At 54.8% G+C, this 21,139-nt stretch overlaps 1 protein-coding gene across 2 annotated transcripts in view; it reads left to right on the forward strand.

Moving 5' to 3' along the window:
- Tp73 (tumor protein p73) overlaps positions 1-14,640 on the forward strand; it is a 20,388-nt gene extending 5,748 nt beyond the window's left edge. Inside the window, exons 2-11 of one of the 2 annotated variants that reach the window (XM_055615179.1) lie at positions 6,253-6,439; positions 6,915-7,030; positions 8,821-8,930; positions 9,130-9,272; positions 9,609-9,697; positions 10,339-10,463; positions 10,860-11,008; positions 11,734-11,872; positions 12,277-12,370; positions 13,478-14,640. In XM_055615179.1, the coding sequence (XP_055471154.1) occupies positions 6,253-6,439; positions 6,915-7,030; positions 8,821-8,930; positions 9,130-9,272; positions 9,609-9,697; positions 10,339-10,463; positions 10,860-11,008; positions 11,734-11,872; positions 12,277-12,370; positions 13,478-13,813 (1,488 nt within the window). In that variant the 3' untranslated portion in view covers positions 13,814-14,640. The remainder of the gene's footprint in view (positions 1-6,252; positions 6,440-6,914; positions 7,031-8,820; positions 8,931-9,129; positions 9,273-9,608; positions 9,698-10,338; positions 10,464-10,859; positions 11,009-11,733; positions 11,873-12,276; positions 12,371-13,477) is intronic. The other variant, XM_055615180.1, reaches the window with a different exon arrangement.
- The last annotated feature ends 6,499 nt before the right edge of the window (positions 14,641-21,139 follow it).

The following is a 21,139-nucleotide window of genomic DNA, read 5'->3' on the forward strand; positions in this document are numbered from 1 at the left end:
CACACACACACACACACACACACACACACACACACACACACACACACCTGGCTGTCACTAGTCCCTGAGACTGTATGGAAAGTCACAGATCTTGAGGAAAGGAGCTGGTCAACATGAGTGTTTAGAAGGGTCACAGGGGTGGACCCTTCTGTGGACAATCTGCCCTGTGATACCTTTGCAATCCTCATGCTGACAAGGGCAATCCTGCCTGGAAGCTACAGCTAGGGATGGGCAGCAGGCTGACCCCGGTCACCCTGCGGGATTCTGCACTGACAGTGCTGGGGCCGGAGGAGACACTGAGCAGGGCTGAGCAGGCTGCCCTCAGGAGTGAGTGGGCAAGACCTCAGGAACAGCTCGCCTGCTGGCTGGACCAGGAAGGAGGATCCCCTGTTTGGACTTTCAGGTAGGATCAGCCCATGGTTCTTTGGATCCCATCACAGAATGTTCTCAGAATACACTGTTCCTGAAGTCCCCAGATGGGTCCTGGAAAAAAGATTAGATGTTCAAGTAAGGGTGGTGACAGTACCTTCTACAGAAGTCTCAGAAAATCCGGGCAGTGGCCCTCTGAAGCTAGAGCATTATATGGCATTCTGCAAAGAAGGTCAGCTGCACCTATCCAACCAGCTGCCCGGGACCTCCATCCACCTGATGAGTTGATATCGAGGGAGACACTTCCCAGTAATGTCAGGACAGGACAGGACCCACCTGGCAGCTTCCTCTCCCCATGTAAAAACAAGCCCAGCCCAATGCTGCCTGTCTTTCCTGGCTTTGATGCTCTGCTTGGCCACCTGACTGTCCTCTTACACTAACCCAGTCTCTCTGGACCTGATCTCGGGTCCCTGACCTACTAAGTCTGGTGGAAACAAAGGTCCAAAGACAGAGATGCCTGGTCTTGAGAGGACAGAACCAAACTCCAACTCACTTCTAAGACTTCTATGTCCTCCCCACAAACGTGTGGAGACTCCTCCCTACAGCAGGCCAGCAATGCCACAGCAGCAGATACCAGTGTCAGCATCAGATGCCTCCTAAGGCTGCGACCCCTTAATACAGTTCCTCATGTGGTGACCTCCAACCATAAAATAATTTTTATTGCTACCTCATAACTGTGATTTTGCTACTGTTATGAGTCATAATGTAAGTACCTGATATGCAGGTATCTGATATATGACCCCTGTAAAGCAGTCATTTGACCTCCTCCCCACAGGGGTCATGATCCATGGGTTGAGAGCCACTCTGGACAGTTCTGACACTGGGATGCCTGGGGTCTAGTCTGATACCCTTCCCAGGGGAAGGGCTCTGTCCTCAAGGCTGTGCCGTTGGTACCACTGCCTTACTTACGGTTTCGGCTACTGTTCTTTGGGGCTGTCGGTCTGCTCCAGCAGCTCACAGGACTGTGAAGACCTCTCATCTAGTTTCCCAGACAAACAGGTGGACACATGGAGTAAGGAGCAGCAGGGAAGGAATATGCGGGATGAGGGGAGAAGGACGTGAGCTACCTGCCCCTCTCCGGCTCGGCTCTCAGCCAGTCCTCAGTTGAAAAAGGCAACGTTGCTTTGAAAATTCTCCAGACTTTAAGAGCTATTTACCAGGAACCAGAGATGTACGGAAAATATAATGTAATGTCTGTTTACTGATCTACCCCAGCTTAGCTGTCAGCTTGTGGAAGCAAAGTTCTAGTTCCTAGGAAGTGAGGGTGAAAGGTGAGAGTGGGAACCTTACAGAGAAAGTGATGTGGGCAGGGCCTGTTTTCTGCCTTAGGTTTCTATGTAGAACCCTCGACCACACATTCCAGATTCCCAACCACTGCCCTCCCCTTGTCTGAGGTTCTCACACACAGGTCTCCATCTGCTGCTCAGCTCCCCGAACTAGGGCAGAAATTGCTGAAGGTTCTCTGCCCATGAGAAGCATGCCCAAACCTCATAACCTGGGCCCTCGGACTTCCTGGTCTTGGTGCTCGTATGGCTCTTACTTACCTGTTGAGATTTTGCTCAAGGATGTGGTAGGGCAGGCTGCCGAGCTCCTGGTGTGTGTGTGGGGGGGGATGTGTGGCTCAGCTAGCTCTTTGTCTGTCTCTCCATAGGGGACTATGGCACTCCTCTCACAGGACAGTGGTCAGGCTTCACGTCTGCCTCCTGGGTGTCTTCTACCCTTCCTCAGACCGCAGCTCTTTAGGAATAGCAACTACCTCTTTGTTGTACACTTGGCAGGGCCAAGCACTAGAGCCTGGGTTCATGGGATGTGGACTCTCCTTGCCCTCAACTACATCCTGGCATGAGGGTGCTAGGCTGGGCGACTGTCACCTGAGCATCATTCCCCTCATCCCTGTTCTTCTATAGGGGCTTCCTAAGCTGTGTAAGATGCTCCCTGAATGAGCACAAAAATGAGCAATGATGGTAGTGAATTGTGCCAGCCAAGGCCAAGATGTGCCCACAAAGTGGCTTCCCCAGAGCTGTTCTTGGCTGTTGGGACGCGTGGGTCCGCATCTCTTGCCGTGGCCTTTCCTGAGGAGAAATGAAAACAGGCAGGAAGCCAGAGCTCAGGGGCTGTGGCCCTGGGTCCTCCAGATTTGAGAGAGCAGCCCCAGCCTGCCAGATTACATGCCCTGCTGTGTGGATCTGTCCTGGGGAGTAAAAGCCTGTGAGCCTGGGGCTGACACTCAAAGGGGTCCACAGCCCCAGAGAACAGAAGCTCAAGTGTGTGTGCGCACACACACACACAACTATATAAAAGTGGGCTATGAAAAAACTATTTTAAAAGAGCCCCCAGCACAGCCTTTCACTCCGAATCTGTCTTAACAGATTCACCCAAACTGGTTAACGGTATTTGCGGTTTGCAAGATACTACATGTCCCAGGAAAATGACAGACAAGTTATTATCACCTTCCCACTGTCCTCCTGCCCAAACCTGCCTGTGCCGGGCACCCAGCTGCCGGGAGCGGGTGCGAGGAAATTAACAGCCCTGTGCCGCACCCGCCCCTGCCCGCCCTCTCACCCACCACCCTGCACAAGCCCTGCCAGGCTAGGGGCTTCCAGCCAGGCCGGCCCATTTGGACTGGGATGGGGGAGGAGAGTGGAGGAGGGAGGGAGGAGGGGTCAGGAGAGGAGCCGAGGCAGGGGGGACGTCTGCTCCGTTGTTGGGCAAAGTATTTCCTGCAAGCCCCGCGGAACACACGCATCCGCGCAGGCAAGTCCGGACGGCGCCGTGTCAACAGCCGAAGATAAATAAGATTTTATCAGCTCGGAATCTGTTGAAACACATCCATCTAGCGGTTCTAGGGAAGGAGAGGCAGGAGGAGGGCATCAGGGAGGAAGCATACCCTCCTGACATCCTGGAAAGGAGCTATCCACCCCCTGTCCCTTCTCCAGAGCCTGGCTCTGAGGACTGATCCCACAAACTTTGCCGAGGCAGGGGGAGCACCCTGCTGGCAACCTCCTGGTCTCAGGACTTGGGTATCCTGGAGTCCTGTGTTGTTGTGCCCCGCCCCCACCCCGTGGCAGCTAGTTTTACCACCTGATCCTCTGAGGTGTGGGGAAGCTTTGGCATCTCTCCCTGAAACTCCCACTCCTGACCACCACAGATTTAACCTGTGGCTGGTGTGGGGCTGGCAGCTGTGTGCTCCCCAAAGCCCCAGGATCACTGGATTAGGGACTCCATGCAATGGTGCAGACGTAAGGCAAGCCCTTCACCTTGCCCTAGGGCGAGGGGCCTCCCGTATCTTCATGGGCTGGGGCTCTCCCTCCAAGCTGTCCCAGAAGGCTTGACTTCACTTTGAGTCTCTCTGAGAGGAGACTGCCCTTCCGCAGCTGCTGCTTCGGTACCAGGGACAGCTCCTGGCATTTTGAGCTCCTCCCCCAGGGAGGTGCATCTATGGCTCATCCCTTCCTTACCAGGCCTGCTACCCTGCGATGTATCTCTAGCTCCCTCCAGACCCCCGAGGGTCCCACTCTAGGCCATGGAGGGCAGTACCACCAGTGTTTGGGGCGATCCAGCCTACATTCCTGAGTCAGAACAGAGAGCCAAGTGGCCAGACTTCGAAGATTAATCTTTTTGCTGCCTCTGGTGCCTTTGAGCCCAGTGCCACCCCAAAGCCCGCAGGCAAGGCCTGTTTTATGGAATGTCTGCTGCCCACCCTCAGCCCATTTTCTTTAAGTAGCTAGGCCCCACAAAAGTGGGCACTTGGCAATGCGTGGCAATGCCTGCAACTCACAGATTCACCAGGAAGCTGCCTTGGCTGAGGCCCTCTGAGCTCAGGACTAGCTAGGTTTCCCCTCCCCTCTGGAGGCCACATGCAATTGTCTGAGCCTGAGGCTTGTTGGGAAGCTTTCATTTGTGAACAAGCAAAAGGTTGGTCACTTGCTAGTATCAAGTGCTTGCCTGGCCCTGTGTATGAATGTGCTTAATGTTGGGAATCCTCACACTCTGAACCTTATATCTTCCCAAGTGTCTTTTCCAGGGAGGTCACAGTGAGTCAGAGTTAGGATACCTTTACCAAGTACCAGCTGTACCCCCAGCCACTGCATGTTGCTGTTGAAGGATGGGGGGAGGGTGGCTGGGTGAGTAGAGCTGCCTATTTGCCTTCCCTCAGACGCCTGCATTCCAGGGGGTTGTGTATACTGTATACCTGAAGCACAACGTAAGTGCTCAGCAATGCACAGCTCCTGTGCAAAGTTCCCTGAGCCCCAGAGAAGCTCAGTAACCTGCCTCCTACCTGCCAGTCCTGTATCCTTTACCTGCCCAGGTTACTAGCACAGACACTCCTGCTACCCTGGCCCCATAGCTTGCTTCTCTGTCCCCAACTTGCACAGAGGGAGACCAGACTGTGATGGGCCAGCCTGAGGGGAGGCTTTGTGCAGAAAACTAGAGCTCAGATATGGATCTGTAGAGGTCAGGTGTGCCTGTCCAAGTCTCGGGTTTCCCATGTATCCTTGGGCTAGGCCTGTGGCTCTCCCTCAAGAATGTAAGGATGGAGATGCCCCAGAAAGTCAAGCTGACCTTAAGATGAGGCCTTGAACTGCTCCTTGAGAATACAGGCCAGTTCCTTCAGCTAGGGCTCTCTCCGATTTCCAAAACAGCCCCCCAGGTCTTCTGTGAGGTCCCTGTAGTGAGTCTCTTGCTCTTTAAACAGGTGAAAGGGACCTACCTCACTCACCTTCCCCTGCCTTTCCTTCCTTGCATTTGCCTGTGGTATATGCTCTTTCTGCAAGCCCCTTGCAGGGAGCCATAAGCCTATAGGGTTGGGGCAGTCAGGGTTCTCCACTGTCCCTTTTGAAGGAAAGACTTGCTCATGCACCACCTCATCTTTCTGCTTTTGTTAACAGCTCACCATCTCTGGCCTCAGTTTCCTCAATTATCACAATGGAGCATGGAGAACATTTTACAGGGTCATGGTTCTGAGTGGGTTGGGACTTTTGAGAGAGAAGAGCACCATAACAATTCCCTCTAAACCCAAGGGCCCGGGAACCTCCACTGCCCTTGGGGAGGACACTGTGAGGAGTCTCCAAGGGTCTTGGGAGCCAGAGTGGAGGGTCCGCTGGCCTGTAAATAGATGGACATGACTGAAGTGGCCTCAGCAGGGTCAGTATAATCCTTAGATGGTGACCAGGGCCACAGGGCATGGATGCTGGAGGAATGGCAGCATCCCATTGTTTCTGGCATTGCCCTGGCATGACCTCAGGTTCAATCAAGTTCCAGGATGGGGAAACTGGGCCTCACATAACTGCAGAGCTTGGCTGCCTGGACTTGGTGGCTTCACTTGGTGGAAGAGTGTGGGTGACTGGTCAACCTATTAGGCCTTGCTGGTCCAGAGAGTTGTCCATTGGCAGGCAAAGGTGGAAGGGGCGAGTCATCCACTTACAGAGCACCTCATCTGTGCAAGGCAGGGGGATGCAATTCTGAACTTGTCAAGCCAGCTCGATGCTGCATGCCTACCTCTGCAGCCGAGCCTAAGAGCAGGGCTGGGAAAACAGGACTGGGACTGATTCTATTGCCCTCCCCACAACACCCTCTTGCCCTTTGCCCTCCTTATCCAGTGGTCCAGCACTTGCAGCCTTTGAGACACAGGTATAAGTAGCAGGCAGTTGCCGAGTGGGCAGCGGACATGCCCACCTCTACGCTCTGAAGAGAGGATGCCCGAAGCTTCTGGGAACTGGCCCCGTCAGAATGCTTGGGAAAGGGGTCCTGTGGAAGGGACCCGGCCCAGGCAAGCATACAGAACTGAGCTGTGATCCTAACCCAGCACACCTCTCCCTCCAGTACTCCCCACTTCTGAAGAAGCTGTACTGCCAGATTGCTAAGACATGCCCCATCCAGATCAAGGTGTCCACACCGCCACCCCCAGGCACGGCCATCCGGGCCATGCCAGTCTACAAGAAGGCAGAGCACGTGACTGACATCGTTAAGCGCTGCCCCAACCACGAGCTTGGCAGGGACTTCAATGAAGGTGAGCACCCCTTTCCACGGTGGGGCCCCAACCTCTGCAGCACCGTGGCCACCTGAAGGGAAACCCAGCCAGCAGCGCAGCTGAAAGACGCAGCCTGTGAGTGTAGGCTGGTGGTATTCCCCAAACTCCCTCGCTAGGAACTTTGAGTGGGAACCCTCACCCCTTCCCTCCGGGTCCATCTCCTCAGCTGACTGCAGTCCAAGAGGCTGATGCTCTAGCAGGGGTGTGGCTTTTGAGAAATCTTGTGAATGTTCATGCAGTGTTCATGGTGGAGGCTGTGACACCCTCACCATCAGAAGAGCCGGGAACAGCATCCCTCAGGCTCAAGGCCACCTGGATGAGGGTGGCACAGCTCTGGGCCTTGCCTGGGATTCTCACAGGGACAAGCCTCATGGTCTCAGCTCTGCCATGCAGCTGCTGCAGGGGTGGCAGACTGGAAGAGGCCACTCTCTAAAGCTGTGTCCCCTCCTGGCAGGACAGTCTGCCCCGGCTAGCCATCTGATCCGTGTAGAAGGCAACAGCCTCTCCCAGTATGTGGATGACCCTGTCACCGGCAGGCAGAGTGTGGTTGTGCCCTACGAACCCCCACAGGTAGGCTGGGGGCCAGACTGGGATACAAAGCCAACCTTACAGAGTGGGCTTCCCTGGGACACTGCTCTGAGCTCAGCCAGCCTCTTAGGGCCTTTTCCTGGCAGTTCATTTGTGATCACATACTGTGTGTACTGACCCTCAAGCTTGGGCTCCATTCAACTTCAGTTTCTGTCTGTCTGTCTGTCTACCTGTGTCTCTCTCTCTCAGTGTGTGTGTGTGTTTGTGTGTGTGTGTGTGTGTGTCCGTGTCCTCAGCAATATATCGAGGTATGGTCACACGACCTCTAAGCTTTCAGCCCTACCCTCTCAGGGAAGTCTAATCTTCTTACCCGTTTCTCTCAATGTCAGTACAGCCTTCCAGACATGGGAGTGAGAAAGAGTTCCTGAACATCTCAGACTCCACTAGAAGGGACAAAACCAAGCCAGGAAGCATGGGGTGGTGGGTAGAGGGTAGGGAATCCCATGCTCGGAGCTAGGAATCATGAAAGGGGTCCTGGAGCAGTCTGGGGGGTCACGGACGATGACTATAGGGGGCTGTGGCTGTGGGACATGGGCTCAGGAAGGTCGGGAAGACTGGAGTGAACGGTGAGTCTTCAGAAGGCGTGTGTGCAGAGCCTCAGAAGTGGAGTGCAAGATGGAGGTGGGGTACATCAGAGGTGGTGGCAGCAGCTAGATATGAGGTATGGGGGGGCGCTGTGAAGGCTCAGGCTGGAGGCAGAGGGCACAGACCAGAGGTGAGGGAACCAGGCTGGTGGTTGCAAAGTAGTCAAGTGATGAAACAGTGGAGGAGAGAGGTGTCCAGTTCTGGCAACAGAGGGTGTGTGCTCACCATTCTAGATCCGATATGAGGCCCTGTTGGGGCCAAAGGCAAGGTGGGGGAAGCTGAACACAGGAGTGACTTTGGGTGGTATCAGGGCAGATTCTGAAGAAGACAGCAGACTGAAGGTCTCATCCCTGTGCTGACATGAGGGCCGTCCTCTACCCGGTCCTGCAGGCCTGTGAGGCAGCTCTTCATGTCAGTAGGACAGGGCCCAGGGGTGGGCACGCACACACCAGCACCCTCCCCTTTCCTCAGAGGAGGCCTCACCGGCTCAGGCTTTCAGGCAGCGTAGGATTCTTTTGCCCTCTAGTGGCTGCCAGGTGCAAGTTCTAGGAAGGGCAGAACCCAGGACAGCTGTCTGAAACCAGAGCCAGCAGAGTGCTATGAAAGCACAGATGGATCACTTGGGGGGCAGGCAACCCCGAGTGAGTGTATGGATGGGTGGGTGGGTGGATGTGGGGTGGTCAGGCAAGCAGGTGGGTGGTGGGCAGGAGGGTGGTGGGCAGGCATGGAAGGGGGTGGCTAGATGGATGTGTGTGTAGGCAAGTGAATAATGTATGGGTGAGTGGATGAATGGGTGAGGTGGACAGGCAGGTGAATGGGTAGACATGTGGGTGAGTGTGTGGGCAGGTGGGTAGGTAGATGGACAGGTGGGAATGTGGATGAGCAGGCGGGCATGTAAATGGATGGGTGAATGGACGGACAGACGGATGGATGGACAGATGGATGGATGGGAAGAGGGCTTGATAGATGGCAGGTAATAAGTGGAGAGGTGGGTGGATGGGTGCAAAGGCAGGAGTTATAGTTGGTGGGTGGCTGGGTGGACAAATGGGTAGATGATAAGAGAACCACAGTGCAGCATGCCATGCCCACCCAGAACCAGGGCCAGATGTGGCAGCTAGAAGTCCTTTCTCCAGAAGGTGGGGCCTACGTGCTTACACTAAGGCCTTTCCTGCCTCTCCTGTGGACAGGTGGGAACAGAATTCACCACCATCCTGTACAACTTCATGTGTAACAGCAGCTGCGTGGGGGGCATGAATCGGAGGCCCATCCTCGTTATCATCACCCTGGAGACCCGGGAGTGAGTCTGCGGTGACAGGATGGTGGAGGTGGGGCAGGGACTTGGGCCAGCACTGTGGGGGGCATGTCACGGACACCGGGAGGGCTGGCTCTCCTCGAAGAGCACTCAGCTTCAAGCCCAGTCCTGTGGGGTCTGCAGGAGGTAGACAGGCTCAGGAGAGGTCCCTGGAGCTCACAGTTATGCTGTGCCCACCCAACAGTGGACAGGTACTGGGCCGCCGGTCTTTCGAGGGTCGCATCTGTGCCTGCCCTGGCCGTGACCGCAAAGCTGATGAGGATCACTACCGGGAGCAACAGGCCCTGAATGAGAGTGCCACAAAGAATGGGGCTGCCAGTAAACGTGGTGAGTGGGGCTCGGGGCCAGGACACGGTAGAGGGGGGGTCATCCGCAGATGCAGTTGGACACACTCGGTGTGAGCAGGCGTGCCACCCCAGAAGGGCACCATCCAGGGGATGGATCTGGGTCTGAATGGCCTAGGCCTGGAAGCCTCCCTGGCTGAACGAGGCTACTGTTACCCATCTCGCTTGTCTCTATGCTCTGAGGCTGGGGCCGTGCAGGACCCTGTGCCCAGATCCTGCTGGCCTAGGTTTGCACCGATGCTACACCTAGGGCAAGTGTTCGCCTGGCACCTCAGCCTTTGCTCGCCGGCTCACGTGTCTTCCCTGACCTGCCCTCCAGCATTCAAGCAGAGCCCCCCTGCCATCCCTGCCCTGGGTACCAATGTGAAAAAGAGGCGACATGGGGATGAGGACACATTCTACATGCATGTGAGTGGGCGCGTGGCTATCACAGCGGGCTGGGAGGACAAGGCCTATGTCCCCATCACCCAAGAGCCCAGGTTGGGGGATTCCAGACGCCACAGGAATTGGGCAAAGGTAGACTCCTGACAGCTGAGGATGGAGACTGTGGCCTTGAAGAAGTCAGGGTTCAAGGGAGGCTCTGTTTAGAGTCAGATCCTGCGGGGCCTGAACAGTGTGAACAGGCTGGCCAGGTTAGCTTTGCATCAGAGAGACCCAAGGATGATCACACAGTGGAGATTCGGTAGGAATCCGTGACCCTCTAGGGTCTAGCCTACATGACTTGTTGAGCACTGGAGAGTGCTGATACCATGGCGTACCGAATGCTTTCTATTTCCTTGAGAGAGAGTCCTGCCTTAAGACCTATATAAGCTGACTGGGAGGAGGAGAGACACTTAGGAAGATGAATGGGCATGCTTCCTGAACCCCTAGGGACCCCCTTCCTAGACCTGCCCCCTGGAAAAGGAAAGCCAGAGTATCCCAAGCATTGGGGTACTGGGGAGCCCCGAAAGAAGAGCAGGCTTTGGCTGCCCACCTACCACCAGAGGTTTGGGGCCAGGGAAGGGGGTCTCCCGGCCCCCTGGGCAGAAGGTCTGCCTCTCTGTGCCCAGGTGCGAGGCCGGGAGAACTTTGAGATCTTGATGAAAGTCAAGGAGAGTCTGGAACTGATGGAGCTTGTGCCACAGCCTCTGGTCGACTCCTATAGGCAGCAGCAGCAGCAGCTCCTGCAGAGGCCGTGAGTGAACCCCAACATCTGGGTGAAGAAGGGGGGATATTCCTACCTGGCGGGGAGAAGGCCAGGAGCATAGGAGGTATGGGGCACTGGGCTGGAGAGCAGGACCATGGCAGCTCAGTGCTTAGCTGGCACCCCTTCCAGAAAGCCTTCGGGGACTTAGCCTGCCCTGGGATCCTAGGTCCCCATCTTCAGCACACTTCTGCCTCCCACCAGCCTTAGAAATCTTGATGGGGCATTGGGGCGGGGGCGGGATGGCTGCTAAGGCTGGTGAGGTGTTAGCCTTCCTGGTAGCTCTCTGAGAGGCAGGGTCTTCATCTACCTGCATCCACAGAGGTGCCAGGCAAGGGAGGAGTTGCTTTTGCCTCTTGTGAATGCACACTGTTGCTCCCCAAGCAGGAGTCACCTGCAGCCTCCATCCTACGGGCCTGTCCTCTCCCCGATGAACAAGGTACACAGTGGCGTCAACAAGCTGCCTTCCGTCAACCAGCTGGTGGGCCAGCCTCCCCCACACAGCTCGGCAGCTGGGCCCAACCTGGGGCCCATGGGTGAGTCTTTGGGGCCGTGGAGGCCTCGTGTGGGCTGCAGAGACCCAAGCAAGGGCCTGGTTGGATTTACAAAGATCACAAACAGGAGTGATGGGGGCTCTTGGTGGCTGCCTCTCCCTGCAGGTCCAGCCAGGTGGAGGGCAATGGCTTTGGGGATGTGGGCTATGTTCACTCCAACCCCAGGAGTACTGTGCCTGGGGGTTTGCAGAGGTGGTATAGTTGAGAACACATGCCTGTCCTCTCTCCTGATAGCCACAGGGGCTTGGGGATCTCTAGCTTCATTCAGCCTCAGTTTCCCCATCAGCAAAACGGCACTACGAGGTCCCCTCATTTCAAGGGTTACAGGACCAGAGACCTCGTTGGGGCAGCTGTAGGGAGATAGGCAGAGTGGAGTGTGGGGTCCTCTGAAAGGTCACGTGGCCACAGAAAGGCACACTCCTGACACTGAGCAACACCTCCAGCGGTGTCCCCGATAAAGACCTGGGACCTGGCAACACTTAGGTGCCAGCTGCCAATCCCTGGCTCACTTAAGCTAGGTGCCCTGTACACAGCCACTTCCCACTTGTACCTCTCAGAGAAAAGAGCTGGGCCTAGGGGCTCAGCCCTTGCTCAGCCTCAGACCGCCCTGACAACGCTGTGTCACACTGCCAGGCTGGACCGCAGCCTGGGACACCTTCCACTGTGCAGGGTTGAGCTCACATTCCTGGACCCCCTCTTCTGCCCAGGCTCCGGAATGCTCAACAGCCACAGCCACGGCATGCCGGCCAATGGCGAGATGAACGGAGGCCACAGCTCCCAGACCATGGTTTCAGGATCTCACTGCACCCCGCCACCCCCTTATCCTGCAGATCCCAGCCTTGTCAGGTGTGTGGGCTGCGGCTGGACCTGAGTTTGTGCTGCCTGCCCTTCCTCCCCTCCCCCTCTGTTTAGTTCCTACTGGAGAGAGCAGCCTTGCATGTGGCTCTGTCTTATCCTGTGTTTTAGCTGCTTGGCTGGCCCAAGAGAGGACAGGCTGAGATGGTCATGGCGTATGGTGAGCCCTGGCTCATCAGCAGGTGCTGGGAGAGAGCCTTAGAAAGAAGGTCACTTGAGCCAGGACTCCTCTGTTGAGACACTGCTGGCTGGCTACACCTGCTCCTAGAGACCAGCAACGTAACCCACTGTGACAGGCAGCCTCCCCCCCACCCCCAGCAGAGCCACTCCTGTGAGGCCTGAGCTCACCATCCAGCATGGTGAGTTAATGCTACTTTCTCAAATTCTCTCTGCAGCTTTTTAACAGGACTGGGGTGTCCGAACTGTATTGAGTGTTTCACCTCCCAGGGGCTGCAGAGCGTCTACCACCTGCAGAACCTCACCATAGAGGTAAATGTCCAGTCTTCCCCATGGGGTGGAGGGCCTGGCCCAAGGCAGAGTGCACCGTCTAGCGTGGATAGCTGGGGAAACACCCAGAGCCTTTCCCACAAGCCCTGTTCTGAAGTCAGCAGGCTCGGGCAACGTGAAGAAGGCTGGCTGGACACGTGTCCCGGTCCCTGGGGGTGACCTGGAGGGCTTTCTCTCTTGTTAAAGCCTCCTGGTGCCCCAGCCAGGCTTCCTTTGATTTCGTAGGCTGGGCTGTTTCAAGGACCCAGTTGCTAAGAAGTGCAGGAGCAGGGGAACAGGCCTAGAAGGAATAAATGGGGCTCCAAGGCCAGCCTACACATAGGGCACTGAACATTCGGGATAGAAATCCTCCGGACATCAAGACCAAAGCCCCGGCATCCCATTCCAACCTAGCAGCACAGTCAGCCCTGACTGGTCCGAGAGACAGCCTCAGGGCCCAGGGTGCTTCAGCTCACATCTCCTGTCCTGGCCACTATTTTCTATACTCTCACCCAGGCCGAGTTAGAGACCAGTCCATATCCAGACAGTTAGAGACCTGTCCCCTGCCCAGGCACCCAGGCTGGATACAAAGACTTACCAGAGGGGGTGGGGCCAGTTCCCACCATCCTGCATCTCGGTAGGCAGTGACTACCTCTCCCTCACTTTGAGCCACACAGTAACCCTTGTTTCACTAGTGCTTGAAGCAAAGAGATGAGCCTGGAGCAGCTGTCAACTAACAGGTGCCAAGGGGCAGCCCGAGGTCCGGAGACGGGTGGTCTCTCCGGCCTCCATCTCTGTTCTCACTGTGCTCCAGGCCCCAGGCTCCACACAGCCTCAGAGGGGGCTTTCATCACCATCCCCTTCCATCCCCACCATCCCCACACACGTCATTCAGCTGTCTCACACAATATGTGGCTAGACACTATGTGCAGGCAGGTGACCCTGCTGCTGCCGCTCCCTGGGCTGTTCTGTCATCTGCCTTGCCATGGCCTAATAAGTCAGTGGCCCCTAAAGCAGAGGCTTCCTTGCAGGTAGGACATCCCTGCCCTGGGGGACACACAACCCTGTAGCTTCCCTTTTGGAACCCTGAGGTGGCCATCGCTCTTGCAGGACCTCGGGGCCCTGAAGATCCCTGACCAGTACCGAATGACCATCTGGAGGGGCCTGCAGGACCTGAAGCAGAGCCATGACTGCGGTCAGCAGCTGCTGCGCTCCAGCAGCAACTCAGCCACCATCTCCATCGGTGGCTCTGGCGAGCTGCAGCGACAGCGGGTCATGGAAGCCGTGCACTTCCGCGTGCGTCACACCATCACCATCCCCAACCGCGGAGGCCCGGGTGGAGTGACAGGCCCTGACGAGTGGGCAGACTTTGGCTTTGACCTGCCTGACTGCAAGTCTCGTAAGCAACCCATCAAAGAGGAGTTCACAGAGACAGAGAGCCACTGAGGAGCGTGCCTTCTCCTCCCTTCCTCCGTGAGAAACTGTCCTGGGGAGGCTGTGCCCACAGACGCAGCCAGGGCCTCCTGCCGATGGGATGTGGCTCATGAACAAACTGCCCTACCTACGTGTCCATGGGGCCTGGCTGTGGGCCAAAGGCTGAGACAGGGGCTGCCCTTTTGTGGGTGGGTGTGTCAGTCCCCATCCTCTACTCCCCTTCTTTCTTGAGGACTCTGCCACCTCCAGGACAGAGCGAGATCCCTCTCTCACTTAGCCACCTCCGGTTCCCGAGAGCTGCGGGCAGCTGGGCCACCGTGTCTTCTGCACCATCTGCAGGCTGATTCCACTGTCTTGAAGGTGAAGTCAGTCAGAGCCAGATGTCCTCTGTAGGATGTGGAGAAGGCTCTGTCCCTGTGCCATTCTGCTGTTCCTGATGAGAACAGGTCAGAGTCTCAGGTGCTGGGGTTGGGGGAGACCGGCAGAGCAGAGGGAACGTCTGCCATCAGCCTCCACCCAGCACCCCAAACATGCTGGCCACAGCTGCCTCCAGGGACCCCTCTGGGCATTCAGAGGGACCGAGTGAGACTCAGACTGTTGAGAATTAAATTGTCAATATTTGATAAAACGTTACTCTTTCTACTTGGTGGGTCGGCTTGCTTTTTTCCTCCTCTAACTTTCCCAGCATTCCTCTCTGAGAACTTAGTGTATCACTGGCTTTTCCATCCACACTTGTCAACAAGTCTGAGAAAAGTGTCAAGCCAGGGAGGGCTGGATGCAGACAAGCCTTAGAGAGTGCAGGCATGGGAAGGCAGGCCGTAGCCCAGCTGGGACAGGAACGTCTGTTCTCCCCAGGCGGAGTGCTCAGAGTCTCCTCCCTGGGGTAGACCTGGGGCAGCTGCTGGGGGCCCCGGCCTTCACCATGCACCCCAAGGAGTGAGTGGGGTTGAGGGAGGGAGGGCCCTCCCTACCTGCCAGAAACTCTCTCAACTTGTGCAAGACGAGCCCCGGGCAGGCCCTGCCAGGAGTGGAGGACCACAAGGGAGCCCAGGTGCCGGGAAGCCCAGCAGGCTGCCAGGGATCTGTGGAGCCATTCCTTGCAGGCCTGGCTTTCCTTAGAGTGGCTCAACAGAGGCAGGGAGGCCCAGAAAAGGACTATATAGTCACCACTCCCTGGGCTGCCTCCTGCAAGCGCAAGGGCAGATGCTTCTAGCTGTAGCAGGCTCTGTAAACCACCCATACCAAGCTTCATGAGACTGAGGGGCAGGGTTTGGGCGCACTTGGGTGCAAGCATCATATTGCCAGAGGCCAGGGAGACCATGAAGGCCCTTCCAACTGGTTAACAACCTAGCCTCTGGGGGTCCCAGAATATTAGGCTTGCGCCAGATGGGCCGTAGCAGCTGCAGCATCAGGCTTAGAGCTTCCTGGGGACAGGGTGTGGCCATCCTGGCACGTTAACACACCTCACAAAGCCTGAGGGTGAGTACACACTTCTTGTTGTTGCACAGATGAGGAAACTGAGGCAACACAGACTGATTCCCTGCCTCAGGCTTCAGCCCCTGGCAGAGGTGGGTGCTTACCCCTGAGGCACATGCTGCCTCATCATGCTACCTCAGGAGTCCTGCAGCACATCCTTGCTTCTAGGCCTGTAACCCCACTGAGATGTGCTTGAGTTCTGGGAGTATGTTCACAAGAGTTCACAAGAGTATGTCTCGGGCATTGTCCATGGGGGCCCGTCTGAAGGACCCCACCGCATGCTCCTGGGAAGGCTTAACAGGAGTGGCTTAAAGGTGGCTGTCACCAGACATCTGAGGAAGGAAGAGCCCCTCTCCGGTAAGGACCCAGAACTGAGTGTCTCCCCAGACCCCAACTCAAGTGCCAAAGCTGATATGCTCAGGGGGAGCTTTTAAGGACCATTTGCCAGAAAGTAAATGTCACAAGATCAAGCCTTGCCACAGCTGTGAGCACGTGTAGCTTTCCAGGAACCAGGCTTTGAGTCTGAGCCAAACTTTGTTCTGCAAAACACAGGAAACAAGAGGAAGCAAAGCCTTCAGTCACCAGCTTTCCTAGGAGCACTGAAGCGGTAGTCTGAAAGTGAGTTTGGGGGTGCCCTAGAAGACACCTGTTGAAAAGGGCAGGTACCTCAAGGCTGGACAAGCAAGCTGCTCCAGCCTCAGCCCCTGTGGTCCCAGGAAGCTAGCAGCATCCAACTAGCAGCAGCTCTGCTTACCACGCTGGCGCTGTGCACCACTCCTGGCAGCTCTGCCTGGGCCTGCTTTGTGGGCACACTGAGTTTGTGGCACCAGCACCCAACCCCTGTGCAAGAACCCTTTGAGGATCAAAAGGCTGTCAGAGGTCAGAGGCTACTCTGAACAGCATTTCAGGCAGAAGACAAAAAAAGAAAGCAAACTGTCCATGTCTCAACGTGATGAAATGTTTCTCCAGGCAGTATTGATGGTGTAGTCCAACGATACTATTAACTGTTTTGGGTAATGTCATCTTAGAAAAATGTGTTATTTTTTTAGCTGTGTTTTGGTGGGATTTTTGTCTTTATAATTTAATAAAAATCACATGTTCCCATGACTGGCTCTTGTAACTAACCTATCTCCTGGGCTTGAGAGGTGCATCATGAGAATGTTCAAGCCGAGCACAGGCAGGCAGGAAGTGTGTGAGCGCACACTGGCCCAGCAGCACCCCCTGAAACATCTGCACCATCCTGCAATTGTGCGAGAGTCCTGTGGGCAGGAAGGGGGCACCCTAAGTGATGTGCAGTTGGCATATCTACCGTCTCGGCGGGACTCACAGGGAGGGTCTCCTGCTGCCCCACCCACCCTTCGCTGCCACTCAGGCCTCCTGTGGCTCTCAGATTTCTTCTTTTTCAGCCTGCTGATGTGTCTTAGCAAAAATAAGGTTTTAAGAAGCTTTGAGGGAGGCCCGAGACTTCTAAGAGTCTAAGACTTCTAAGATGAGGTTCAGAGCAAGATAAGAAAGGGTGAGGTAAGATGGAGAGGGACCCACATTCCTCCTCACCTCGCCAGTGCAGCTGCCAGTGCAGAAACACGGCAGTTCTAGGGTCTCCATGCTAGCTGCCCTGCACAGGTGAGACCAAGTGAGGAGCAGTGCCCTGGCTGTGGCCCACACTGCTGTATTTGACCCTTGTTTACTCACACTCTATACAATGACCAGCTTGTTCCCTCCTCAGCCCTGTGGAGGGCTGAAGGAGATGCACTATAGCAGCACACACACACACACACACACACACACACACACACACTGAGTGTGAAACTCTGATCTAAAGCCTTTGTGACCCTGAGAATAGAGAGCCAGATACTATACCATTATCGAGACTTAGTGTGATAAATTACTACACACTGTGAGGGTCCCAGTGCTATGTGCTCTGTCACTCATACACCTAACGAAAAGGGTTTAATATGATCAGGATAGCCAATGCTTGGGTAAATTCTAGGAGATCTGTGGCCCATGACATCTCAGAGCCAATCTATCAGCTCTTTCTCTGGTTCCCTGATCCTAGAAGGGTTTAGCTATTCTGCTGAACTGGATAAAGAATCCAGATCCAGCGAAGTCCTGCTGCGCCCATGAGGGCCCCTTCTGGCTGCGGTCTCCATAGTTAAGTTTAGACCTTTACTGTGTGATTCATTTCACAGCCTAGGTGGACCTACACCAAGACCTACACCTTTTGTGAAGAGATTTGAGCCTTTGAAAGAGAAACCTTTTACCTGTTATAATGTTATATCTGTTTCTGAAGAGTTAGGATGGCATCTAAATGATGTACATATGGAAAGAGACTATTTCCAAGGTGATATTTAGGGGTATGACAGGTCTCTTGCTAGGGTCTGTACATAAGGCAGGGGCTAGCCTAAAAACCCTGAGGTAAGACAGTATCTGGGAGCTGCTGAACAACCTGGGAAAGGGGGCCCCGCCATTACAAGGAAAATAGGAACTGGGAACGTGGCCACGCAGGAATCTGAAAGAAAGCCTCTCTTTTGATCTAGCACCTTGCCTAAGAGGTGCTGGCAGGCGTCTGTCCCAAGAGGATGTAAGGATTGGGACCTACAGAACAAATGAAAAACATAGCCTCGTTCATGGTCCTCAGGTCCTGGACTATTCCTTAGCATCCATCTGACTTCTTTCCTGCTGAGGCAGGATGTTTCCCAGAAGGTTACAAGGGTACAGAAGCCCACCAACCAGGAAGCCACCGAGAGAGACTACCAGCTTTTCTGTGCCTCAAGTTTTAAAGGATATTGGGGACTTTAGGGAAGTTTGTCATTAAGTGTAGTTGCATCTTTCAGTGAGCATCCAGGAATTCGGGCAGCATCTCAGATGTCAGAGGGAGTTTGTCCTGGTGAAGTAGAGACATACAGCGAGGGTCCTTGAGTACCAGGTGGCTCCAAGCCATTACAGGACAGAGTGTCAGGAGAGCCTCTGGACTCTCAAAAAGCCTTAACTGGACTTGACATTTAGATCTGGCATCTCGCCTAGGAGGAGAATGGTGAAGGAAGGGTAGACCAGATAGGAAAAGACAGTGAAGAGATGAAGGTCTGTCCTACCGGTTACAATGGGTGTAAATCAGTATCAGTGAGGATGAAGATCAAACCAGAAATGGTGAGGGTAGAGAAGTCACTCCATGTCAATAAAAATTGTAATGTCAGTCTCTGCCACATCTAGGATTAGTGGAGGTTCGTAAAAAGAGATAATAAACATCAGGATCTGTGTGGCCTTGGGCTTCCCTCCATCCTCACAGACAGGGGACCTCCTTCCTCACTGGACTGCTCATACTCTAGGAACAAAGTCAGGGTTGTCTGCATTTTCAGTGTTGACATGAGCTGATGACCTGGGGTGAAGGCTGGCTGTTGTACAGGGCTATCCTCTGAGGCAAACCTCCACCATCTTCAGGAGGCCAGCTGAACCTTGCTTACCCAAGACCGTCACAGCCAGGTTTGTTGACTGTTGACCATTTTTTTCCTGGAAGGAGTGTGTAGGGAGACTCATGAACCCCTCCCAATCATCTGTGTGCAATTCTGACCAAAACTACTGTGGCCTCGGCATACTGAGGCTCCATCAGCACAGCCATGGTGAAGCCATCATCCCTGCTGGGTGCAGATCTTCCATTGTGACTGCTTGAAGGTCACCTGTGCCCCTGACCACAGCCCCCCCCCATCACCCTCCCTGTAAGAAGCCCTAATGAACTCTGGTTCTCCCAGTGAACTCTGCTGGACTCACACCTCAGTTTGTGGCTGGGACTTTTGGAGGAGGGACACATGTTCGTGTCTCCCCTGGGAAGAACTTTCAGCTGCACTGGCTTTCCCACAGGAGAGAGGAGTGGCATCTTCACTTCCAGTCTGTCTTGACTTTGAAGTCTGGATATGGATGTAGGAGGGGTTTGTGGCCTAGTGGTTTGGGACACTGACAGTTGTTCTTTGAGACTGGACCAGGTGGCCACTAGATGGGGTGGTAGGATTTCCTGAGAAGGGCAGGGATGCAGCTGTGTGCTAAGCTTGCCATGAATCGCTTTTCTTCCCTAGCTCCGCCTTTCTGACACTCCAGGTCTCTTCCTCATTATTGAAGACTTTGAAAGCTGTGCCTAATAGAGCGGGGAAGGAATTTGGGGCTCTGGGCTGGTTTTGAAGCTTCTCTTCCACTGAGCGAATGTGAAGGTGATGATGGAGCCCTTGGGGCCAGTCCCAGCCCAGGTGCCAGGAGAACTTTGCCTGGTCACCGAGGGTCCTGGTGTCAGGTAGCCAAGGCTGGTAGGCCTGCTGGACAGCAGAGGTGTGAGGCTTGGTAAGGTCTGTGTGGGCCTCCAGCCATCCCCAGCTTCTCCCAGCTCACAAGACAAACCAGGTGACCCAGATCCAGAAGGGTAAATTTGGGGAGCGGGGAGGACCATATCAGGGGGATAGACAGTATTAGCCCAGGCCGAAAATGTTGGGGGTGGCTCTTCGCTGTGTGTGTGGGGGGCGGGGCTCTTGTCTGGGGCCTCAACAGAAGCAAGTTCTGGCCTGTTCAATGCTGTCCCCAGGTGCATCTCTGCCTTGGAGTCCCTACTCAGTACCCAGAATCTCTCTGCTGCTGCTGGGTCTCCTCTCAAGGGATCTCCTTGGTCTGTAGACAGATTTTCTTACCAATTTACACCTTTGAAATAATTGGCTTTGCAGCAAAAACCACAACGAAGACACACGTTCCAAGTGAGTTTTATTAGTGAGCTTCCTGAAACACCCAGGCTGCTTTCCTGTAGGGAGGATTCACAGCCCCTGTACAAGGCACAGGGTGCTTGAGCTCCCTTGGGTCCCTGGTGAGCTGGTGAGTGTGTGAGGCTCACACCCCTGCAGGGGCTATTCTCAGTTCACAAGTGCCTGGGGAGAACTTGGCAGGCAGTGGAAGAAACCCAAGACAACAAGGAGTGCCAGCCACCAGGGATTCCCACCTCATTAAATGAGATTTCCGATGCCATCTGTCTGCATTTAAGCCAGTTCCACTCGTGGCCTATTAATGGTCCCTTGAAATAACAAGACTAGAGTTCTGATTCGCTTATTAAATCTGGGTGTCTGTCCCAAGATAAAGCCTATTTAATAGCAATTGATTGAGCCTCTGTATTGACTGCCCCTTGGCATTTCTGTAACTGAACTGGAAGTCTAGGGGTGGTAGTGAGCACAAGTTTGTAGTTAGGCTGAATTTAAAGCACCGGAAGAAAATGGTATGTGAGCTTTGCTTTCTATGCCTGTTCAACATATATCTGCATCTGGTTCCTACAGAGGTCAGAAGAGGCCACTGAGTCGTATAGGTGGTGTGAGGCATGGCAAGATGTGGGGGCCTCCAGACCCACCTTGTGAGTGCAGGGAACCAAACCAAGTGGCCCTCTCTTCGCCTCTCTGCACCGTCTCTTTAGCCCCATCTGTGACTTTAAAAAGATGAATTTTAAAGCCAGGTGTGGTGGCACACGCCTTTAATCCCAGTACTTGGGAGGCTGAGGTGGGTGAGCTGGAGGCCAGCCTGGTCTACAAGTAAATTCCAGGACAACCAGAACTAGATAGTGAGACCCTGTCCCAAGAAACCAAAAGACATTTATTTAATTCTTAAGTGTGTGTGTGTGTGTGTGTGTGTGTGTGTGTGTGTGTTCTTGTATGTGCTCACGGGCATTGTGCGTGCAGGTGCTCATGGAGGCAGAAGAGGGGGTGGGGCCTCTGCAAGAGCAGGACTTGCTCTTAGTGGCTGAGTCATCTCCCCAGTCCCCAGTCTGTGACTTTCAGATGGGCAGGGTTTGTTCCCAAGATTGCTAATAGCATCCCCAGAAAGCCTTAGGCCCTGTCCTGCAGGGTT

The sequence above is a fragment of the Psammomys obesus genome, unplaced genomic scaffold (genome assembly GCF_907164565.1).
Source record: "Psammomys obesus unplaced genomic scaffold, mPsaObe1.curated_primary_1811, whole genome shotgun sequence".
NCBI lineage: Eukaryota > Metazoa > Chordata > Mammalia > Rodentia > Muridae > Psammomys > Psammomys obesus.